The sequence below is a fragment of the Tamandua tetradactyla genome, chromosome 3 (genome assembly GCF_023851605.1).
Source record: "Tamandua tetradactyla isolate mTamTet1 chromosome 3, mTamTet1.pri, whole genome shotgun sequence".
NCBI lineage: Eukaryota > Metazoa > Chordata > Mammalia > Pilosa > Myrmecophagidae > Tamandua > Tamandua tetradactyla.
The window spans coordinates 209,404,310-209,414,125 of NC_135329.1; the positions used below are offsets into that span (position 1 = coordinate 209,404,310).

At 48.2% G+C, this 9,816-nt stretch overlaps 1 protein-coding gene across 1 annotated transcript in view; it reads left to right on the top strand.

The window, feature by feature from the left end:
* The window catches only part of SAG (S-antigen visual arrestin), a 33,172-nt gene extending 27,365 nt beyond the window's left edge, over positions 1–5,807 (top strand). Inside the window, exons 11-15 of the mRNA XM_077152069.1 lie at positions 18–95; positions 1,183–1,206; positions 2,406–2,461; positions 5,145–5,154; positions 5,563–5,807. Coding sequence (XP_077008184.1) covers positions 18–95; positions 1,183–1,206; positions 2,406–2,461; positions 5,145–5,154; positions 5,563–5,671 — 277 coding nt within the window. The 3' untranslated portion in view covers positions 5,672–5,807. The remainder of the gene's footprint in view (positions 1–17; positions 96–1,182; positions 1,207–2,405; positions 2,462–5,144; positions 5,155–5,562) is intronic.
* Positions 5,808–9,816: the final 4,009 nt, after the last annotated feature.

Here is a 9,816-nt window from a genome sequence, read left to right on the forward strand (position 1 = left end):
CTTTGTTGTTTGGGCAGCATTAAGGAAGGCATAGACCGGACTGTCCTGGGAATCCTGGTATCTTACCAGGTCAAGGTGAAGCTTACAGTTTCCGGGTAAGTGTCTAAGCGCCACCCCTCCTGCTCTGTCCTGGCCTTCCATGGTCTCCACAGTTCCTTTTCTGATTAAGTGGGAGACACAAAGAAACAGGAGGTCCACAAATTCTATTGATTACCAAGTGGAGTTTTGGAGAGACTATACGTGAATAGTTTTGCAATTCTGTCTGATAAAATCCCAAGTGGAAAAGGTAGGAAAGCAGACTGTGAGATCTGCACTCTATTAATACGACTTTGCAAAAATAGTTGTGCCCATGCTCAGGCAACAGAGGTTGTATGCAGCAATGAAAACCATGCCAGGTTGTCCTTTGGAAAAGAATGGCGGCTGTCAAACGAGCTGTCAGCAGATGTTCATTCATTTGTGTCTCAGGAGGCATCCTTTATAAAGGGGAGACTTTTCTTTCTCATCTGTGCTCTACCTGCTGTAATGACAGGATTTGGGAAGCTCCTTTTCACACACATAAATTTCAGAGTTCTGAGGAAATGGTTTTCCATTTTTTGTAAAATGAGTTTTTCCCATTTCTTTAATCTCACCCAAACTCTTGAATTCTTGAATTCTCATTTTCCTTTTCAAATTCCATTGCCAGAGGCTTTGGATGACCACAAAAGGCAAGGGTTTTTTTTTTTTTTTTTACTGTTCCATGTCTGTAAGTAGCATGGCTAGCATGGCAAAGTAATCGACAGGTCTATTTTGCATATTTTATTAACACAGGGCTTATATTTACTGTGTTTTCAAAATGGATCATGTTTCATTTCCTTTCCCCTGAGGGGACCTATAAACAGAGTGGAGTTTCTTTTTGCAGTTGAGATCAATGAAAAACAGGTATTTCACAATTACCTGATTCTGCCACAGACTTTAGGGCTTAAACTTCAGTGATTGCCTCTTTTTAATGAATTCTCTTGAAAAAAAGATACAATCACAAGTAGAAGGAAAGAGTTGAGTTGAAAATTAAGAGCTTTGCAAAGATCCTGAAGTTGTGAGTTGTGATTTGTGAAGTGTGAGGGGGACTTGTCCTGCTTCTGAAAAGAAATAAAATCACATTACTGTAGGGGGGCGGTGACCACAGTCTGTTTTTGTGTTTCCTAGCTTTCTGGGAGAGCTCACCTCCAGGTAAGCCTCTTCACTTTTTTTCTTCTCTGCTGGATTCCCCAGCAAACCTGGGGTTCAATGCCAGCATCTGGTGAAATCTGGTTTCCGGGCATTTATGCTCAGCAAGTTATGAAATGATACCCACTGCCTTGGAATGCATCATTAAAACCTAGGTTAACAGGTGTGCGGCTGGGGGTGTTTCTTTGAGACTGCTGCTGGGCCTATACCTGGGCAAGGACTCATATACACCCACACCCAGGAAACTGGCACACTCAATGGGGCTGCCTTTTAGACCAGGCATAAAGAAGTGGACAATTAAGTGACAACTGAGACAGGCGCTGACCTTACATTCTCTTTCACTCTAACCCCAAGCATCTCTCTCCCTCTCCTGCAACCCAAGGTATGCCTTACACCTAGACCCCTGGGCACCTGGGGCTGACAAGGGTGGCTTGGTTGTAAAGAGATGGGCTTTGACTAAAGAGGTGCCCCACCATGTGGGAGGCAGTGGGCCCTGGGTGAAGCAAGGAGGGACCCTCATTTTCTTCACCTCTTCCCTAATATTTCCATCCTTCATTTGCCCAGATTTCCTTCTGTTTCCTTCCTGACTTCTTTTCGTGAAAAGTACAAGGTGCCCCAAAGTCCTTTAGCTTTTGGAATTCTGTGCCCTCTTCTTGCCTCTGTACTGCTTTTTAGCAGGTGGCTGTGTGCCCTGCCCCACAACACACCAGCCCTCAAATAGATTTTTTTTTTTTTTTTTTTTTTGCATGGGCAGGCACTGGGAATCGAACCTGGGTCTTTGCATGGCAAATGAGAACTCTGCCACTCAGCTACCGTGGCCCACCCTCGCACACAGATTTTTAAATACGAAAATTAGTGTTCTCTTGGAAAAAAAAAATAACTGTTGTTTCTCCAGGATTTCATTCCTTTTCTATGCACAGTATTATATCACAGCAACCTACAGCCAGGAGCACGGGGAACCTAAGACACACTAGCTGCCTGGGCCCTGGGTAAATGCAACTTTTCCACCACCTGTTCTGGGGAATACATTTCCAACTCCTGCCTGGCCACCTGCTGATTTCTTTTTCTTTCTCTACAGTTCCACTAAATGCTCTTTGGGCTTGGGCCTGGGGGGTCTTTTGTGAGTCTCTGCAGCTCCAGCCCCTCGCTGCCACCACCGTGAGCATGCGTTCTCACCAGTTTGCATTCTTCTTTTTTTATAGTGAAGTGGCCACCGAGGTGCCCTTCCGCCTCATGCACCCCCAGCCTGAGGACTCAGGTCAGTCCCTCCCCTACCTCGGCTTTCTCCAGCCTTCTACTGTTGCAGATTGATTCTTTAGTCATCCCTAACCTTTCTTGAACACATCGCCAAGCATGGGAATGGCCAGGTATACAGGATTCCATTTCATCTGCACGACGGCCTGCCTGGCCTAGAAAGGAGTGCACCAGGGGCGTGGCAGAGCCTGGAGCCGGTGGGCCTTCCCTAAGCTGGGGCAGAACCCACCCTCCTCACCCTCGGACCTGGGACTCTAATTAAGTTTTTCTGGAATGAATTAAAAGCCTTGGTTCTGCCCTCCACAGACCTGGATTTAGATTTAGAGGTGTTTCCGGAGAACATAAATTTGAGAGCCTGAGGGCCTTTGAATTTCAATTGGACCCAGAAGGCCTGACATTTATAATGTTGACAGTGGTGATTGTGATGAGGATATAGTGCGCTGATAAAAAACGACCAGCTCCATCCTGAAACCCCAGCTCATTTCAGTGGTAGATCCATTGGCTCTTGCCTGGTTGTTAAAAGAAGCAATGGTTGTGCAACTCTGTGGACATCCTGAAAAGCAGAGGATTATACCCTTTAAATGGGTGAACTGTGTAGGTATGTGAGTCGGACCTCAATAAAGCTCTTTAATAAAAAGTAAATGAAGCAGCACATATAATATAGGCTAAATCTCAGAAATTCCAAGGAAAAATCTCCACTGTGTGTTAAGGCAGCTGAGCGGAAAATAAAAGCAGAATGGGCTCGTCTTTTAACTGTCCATAGTTTTATCACTAAGTGGAAATTTAAGGAAAAGCGGCATAAACCGACTGGCTTATTTTTCTCATGCTTTTCTATATTGATGAAATGACATTTACAAATCAACGAACATCCATAGTCATGTTGGGATTTGTCTAAGAATTCTTCATCTCCAAGTATTTTTTTCCAAATATTTTGAATTCAAATCCTCAATGTACTTTATCAAAACATTCCTTTTGGGGAAAAATATGAGTTAGTCACATGAGTTTCTTATTTATTTCTCCTTGTCTCATTAAAATGCTCTTTTTTAAAAAAAGCTCTGTGAGATTGAGATGCTAACTGGTCCCTTCAAAGGACATTTTAAAAGGTGATCTCCTGAGGAGATGTTGTAAGTTTATCTTGGGGTGCTTTCTGGAGCTGTGAATAGACTTTATGACTTAATTTGGGGGGCAATGGAGTTATTTCTCCTTCCTCTACAGCATTCTCATGGTACACTCGTTGTGTCCTTGCATCCATCATATCGCAATGTAAAGGCTAAACAATGAGCTTTTAAAAGTACTGGGAAAGTTCAGGGAGGAAATCTTAGGACCAATCACCCCACAGAATTCTGAATTCCCCATGAATTCGTTCATTGCAGATGTGAGCTCATATCTTAGTGACATAGTTCTAGCTCCCTGGAGTAAGTGGGTAGGCCTGAAGCAGAGAAAGCCAGGGTTGTGGTTAAAAAGCCCTGCCAAGGCCAGGGACCAAATAATTAGTACAAAATAAGTGCCACCAAGAAATGCCACCAAGTTCTTATCAACCGGCCAAGAGCATCTATGCTGAATCCAGGGGTGTTTATAGGATTCCATCCTGTTGCCTGCCTCTTCATCACTGTTTTCCAGTTAATGTAATTTTATGGGCTTAGCACTATGAGGCTCCAGGGTATTTCTTGCCCAGGAGGAGCTTTTGATAAGTTAAAACTCCCCTTAGGTGCTCTGTGGTTAGCAGCCCCCATAGCCGCCCACCTTCCCCAAGCCACCCCCATAGCCGCCCACCTCCCCCAGGCCACCCCCATAGCCGCCCACCTCCCCCAGGCCACCCCCATAGCCGCCCACCTCTCCCAGGCCACCCCCATAGCCGCCCACCTCCTCCAGGCCACCCCAGCTCTGGCTTCCGGGCAGGCAGGAGAGACAAAAGCAGTGGCTTGCCGTCCACCCTCCACTGTGCCCCCCACAAACCCTCTATATTCTCTAACTTCATTAGCTCTTCCTTGCTCACTGTCCGAGACTTATACCAGCACTTTACTAGGTGGGCAGAAAGCTATAACTAGAACAAAACCATGCAAAATAATATCAACCAATCTAGGGATACGAAACACTTGAAAGCATCCACTTCCCCCCAAAAGATTGCTGTGTTAACAAAGGAATTGAACGTCGAGGTGCCAGTCGGTGGTCATCAAGCTTTAGGGCAGCCCCAACCTGGCGGGGTGCTGGCTGGACGCGGATTCCCAGGTCTCACCCCTGGACTGTCCGGTGGGGGCTGGCGGGGGCTGGGGAGGACAGTTCCGCAGCACCCCCCCGGCCTCTGGCCCAGGTGTGGGGTGGGGCGAGAACACCTGGGAGAAAGAGAAGTGGCCTCAGAGCGGGTGAGGCGGATCAGAGGAAGGGTCCTAGCAACCAGACTGTGGCTTGTTTCTTTTGAGGAGGTGAGGTTTGTGGCACTTTTAAAAGGAAGCGGTAGTTTAAATTAAGGGTAGAAAAACACTGCAAGTGGGAAAAGGCAAAAAGCAGGAATTAGCAAGCCAGTATCATGAACGCCATATGTGGCTCATGGGCCTTATTCTCCCTCCAACAGTCAAGTCATCTAAGTGAGGAAGAGGTTCTGCGGGACAGCTGTGATGAAAAATTCATGCTAATAACCTCTCTCTTTCTCTCTCTCTCTGCCTCTCTCCTCTGTATCTGTGCAACAGCAAAGGAAAGGTGAGCCATTCAAACACTGCCCTGGGGGTTCCCGGCGTCCCCACTTCCTCCCTTGCTCCGGCGCTGGCCCCTTTGAGTCTTGGGAATGCTCCACGCTGTCAGGACAGCTCAGCCCGCCCGGCCTTGCCTCCCGTGGCTCCCTAGTACCGAGGTGTGCATGCACAGTTACACAGGCTGCGTCAGTTCACTGCATGCCTGACTTCACTTCTCTCTTATTTTTCTCTCTAAAAAAGAGATCCTAAATGGAAAGTGAAGGGAAAACAGTGTGGCCCTTTTCTGTCCCATCGGAAAATCTTGATCCGTTCCATTGTTGCGAAAGGGAGAGGGTGAAACTTCAGTCTCACTGGAGATTTCATCTTAAGCTTCCATGAATGAACGGTGATCAGAATGTTCTCTGTCTCATTTTAGTTTTCAGGATGAAAATTTAGTTTTTGAGGAGTTTGCGCGCCAAAATCTGAAAGATGCAGGAGAAACCGAGGAAGGGAAGAAAGACAAAGAAGAGGCGGTCAACGAATGAAGGCTGGGCCCAGGAGGTCAGGAAATGACCTGTAGTTAGCTGCACGACCAGCAAAGCCTACGTGAGCCCTTCAGAGTTATACTAATTATGAAAGCGTGAATCTTCTTCTTAGAAATAAAGTTTGTCCATTCTACCCCCTGGTGATTGTGAGTCAGGCTGATTTGCTCCCGACGCTAAGCCGATGCCACTGACCCAGAAGCTGCAGCCTTCAGGGGCCTGGAGGAGACCTGCCGTCTCCAGGAGGGCCCAGCTCTGACCAGCCACGGAGAGAAGATTCTGGAAATCAGTGTGCTTGTCCAGAGTGGCATTGATGTACCCAGGGTATAGGGCCAGGGGTCCTGGGCGAAGCTGTTTCTCTGGAAACTTACTGGGGGGGTTGGGGGGGGGTATAATGTTTCTAACTACCTTACCAGACCTAGCTCCAGAGCCCCCTGAAGGGCAGCTTGAGATAAACAGGGCAGAGGACAAATGTGGGCAAAAATATTCTTAATGCTGTTTCCAATTTTGGGCCCCAAACCCTGCTTGAGCTCTGGGTTGTTGGTTAAGTTTCTATGAAATGCAAGCCACAACTCCAAATTTGGCTCATTTAAGAGGAGAAAAAAGGAATGAATTGAAAGGATGCTGGAATGACTCAGAGAATGGAATTGAAGACAGATCCTCAGCTGCCAGCTTTGGGGGGGCGGGGGGCAGGACTCAGAGAAGCCCCAGGGTCTCAGGCCAGGTGCTCACGGACTTGCTCTCTGGGGGTGCCATTCGGGTGGTTTAGCGTCAAATGCTCCCCGTCTCTGCAGCTCTCCCGTCCTGGTCTCAAGTGCCTGGAGAGGAGAATTCAGACCAGTTCTGGGCAGGTGGCCAAGGTGGGCAGGGCCCAGTCCAGGGGATGGGTATCCCAGAAAACTTCTCAGTTAGTGTGTTTCATTGAGAGTGAGCATAAAAGGAGCAGGAGGGAGTGGGTGCCGCTGAGGTGGAGAAGGCGATAATGGAGGTGGATCTCGGGCCCTTTCCTTCCTGGCCTGTGGCACCCACTGGTGGGGGGGCCTGTGACTGATGTTCAGCTGGCAGAGAGACTCAGCGGTGACCCGAATAGCCACAGACTCTTGGGGCATTTGTAGGTGCTGGTCCATGCTTTACGAAGGCAAAGTAAGAAGTGTTGGGGATTTTTTTCACAGTTCAGCAGGTAGGAGGGTGACTGGGAGGGGCAAGGTGTGGGGTGAACCTTTGGGATCCTGTTGCTCCGCGACCAAAAGGGCTGGACCTGGGCCTGGGGTCCTTGTACACGAAGGTTCCCCCCATGTGCAGGATTCCAGGCTGGGTGGTGTCCTAGGGAGTCAGCGTTCGACAGGGAGGCGCCACTTGGGAATCCTCGACAGGATCCCACATAGACAAAGCATGGCTTGGACTTGTGTACTGATTCAGAGGCATTCTGCTAGTGTCAGGGGAGAGGAGTCATTTCTGGAGCTGCAGTAATAATAATAGTAATAACAGAGAGAAGTCTGAGCCCCTGGCCTGTGGATTTGCAAAGCCAGACCCGGCCTCTCACCGGGTCCGTGCTAAGGGAACAGCTCGGTATCACTCTAGCTGACACCCCTTCTCATGGCGCCCAGGCAAAGGGACATTCAGGATACAAGCTCCTCTGGGGACGTCCGACTTTCTGTCATCACTTGAGACCCCCCCCTTCAAGCCTCCCCACTAAAGTCCACAAGCTGGGCTCTGGTTAGCTTCCCCTCAAGACCCTGGACAAGGATTGGCCCTGCCCTGCCTGCTGGTGATGGGGCAGACCGCGAGAAGCTAGCTGCTGGTTCCTGCGTCGCTTGACCGCAGGACGCCCCTCGTCCGGGTGGACATTAATAGGTGTGACCTTTGGAATCGTGTGGGTGGGAGAGTCTGAGGGGAGAGAGAGAAACCAAGCCCTGAACTCAGAGGTCAGAACTGCCTTGGTTCTCCAAGTTATTTTGGTGCCCAGACATCCGGAAACAGATCTCCAGGTGTCGGCTTTGTTTTGGGGCTGCAGCTGGCCACCCTGGGTGTGGGGAGGGCAGGAAGGGAGCAGCCGGTGGCGGGGCCTGGCTCAGCCTGCACACACCTGGGTCGCCTCTGCCAGCGTCAGGAGGCAGGAAGTCTGTGTGCAAGTTGCATGTAAGGCCCAGGGTTTGGGCGACAGGTGCAGCGGAAGAGACAGTGCACCAAGGAGCAGAGGGTGCTGCGTGGAGAAAGTGTGGGCTGAGAACTTGGGACAGAGTTCTGCAACCAACAACCAGGGGGCTGGTGAAGCAGAGACCCCAACCATTTACTGAGCATCTGCTTTGTGCCAGGAACTTGGTGATTATATTCCACCCAGTAATTCCAACAACTGCTTAGAGTTGGCATCATCATTCCCATCTGCTAGGGGAGGAATTAGCTAGAGGCACACGGCTAGTGAATTGCAGTCAAGGCTTGAACTCTGGTTTGTTCCGGTTAAACTCAGACCTCTGCCCGCTGGATGATGAGTGAGAGAGTGAGCGTTTGGGGAGTCAGAGATTGTGGTTAGAAGGGGAGATGACTTCTGACTCAACTCCAAATGCCCCCTTCTTTTTAATTGAAATGTTTATTGAGATAAGTGTAGATTTACATGTGGGTGAAAGAAATGGTACAGTGAAATCTCACCCACCCTTCACCCGGTTTCCCCAAATGGTAACATCTTGCAGATCTCAATACACTATCACAACCAGGATGTTGACATGGATACAACCCATTAATCTTGTTCAATTTCCCCAGTTTTAATTGTAATGCATGTGTGCATTTACCTCTACACATTTTATCATGCCTGTCAATTTCTTTTGAGAGCGTCTGCTTGTCTTACCCCTTGAACACTGTTATTGCTTTCCTTCCATATTTCATAGCCCTGAACTGTTTAATGTACTGATCTTTGGGTGGTGGGAGTTGGGCCTGTTTGGAAATGTTCAGTGGGGGAGGTGTTTGATCATTCCTGTTTTTTTGGGGGGGGGGTTTCCTATGTGTCACACTTGGCAATGAAATGCACTGCCTCAAATGCCAATCATAACCCTAGTACTGCACAGATTTAGATTATCTTCAGTCTTTCAAGAGGACTGTTGATATATTCTAACATGAAGCGGCTCTTTTTGACAGGAGGTGCAGCTCCTCTTTTCACATGCCAAGAAGAAGGATGAGGTTGGGTGTAAGTGTGCTATTACTGCCATCTTGATATGCCCTCAAGGTGGGGCAAACTTAGGGAGCAGCATATTGTTAGAGATGATTCATGATGTGACTCATTCAATAAAGAGGCAGCGGGTGAATGCGCTCTTACAGTGGGTGCTGGGGGTGGGGTGCTCACTCCTCCGCCCTTCAGGACATCTCCAAGGGAACCGCGCTTTGCAGCTTCCAGTAGAGCAAAAAGGCTTCATCACTCTTCAAAGAAAATTTGCCAGACTGATTTAAGAACATAATATAATTCATATCCATACTTTAAATAATATGTAATGTTTTTATTTCAGGATAGTTTTAAATTTAGAGAAAAGTTGCAAAGTCCAGAAAGTTCCCATATGCCCCATATCCAGTTTCCCATATTATTAATGTCTTACATTGGGATGGCACATTTGTTAAAATTAATGAGCCAATACTGATACATGATAATTGTCTTAAGTCCTTACTTTATTCGAATTTCCTTATGTTTTACCTAATGTCCTTTTTGGGTTCCAGGAGCCCAACCAGGACACTGCATCATGTTGAAATTCTCATGTCTTCTTAGGTTTCTTCTGGCTGACAGTTCTTAATACTTTTTATCATTGCAAAATGAACCCCTGTCCGGCCAAGCCTTCTACCTCTCTACTTTCATTTGCACTTGCATCCACACCCCAGGCTTTTTGCCTCTGGGATGAATTCTAGATCCAGATGTCCCCTGAGTGGCTCACAGGCACACACAACAGCACACCGGATGTGCCCTGAGCACCTCCAAGTCAGCTCGAGCCAAAGCAAACTTCTCCATCTGCCCGAGTCCTGCCCTTGCTTGGTGACACCGTCACCCCCTAGAAAACCTGATGTCTGGGAGGCACGCTGACTCCTCCTGCTCCCTCCTCTCTTGACCAGGAGCAGTTGCTCGCTTTTCTTTCCTCTTCTAAATGTCTCCCCATCTCCATGAGTGCCTTCCT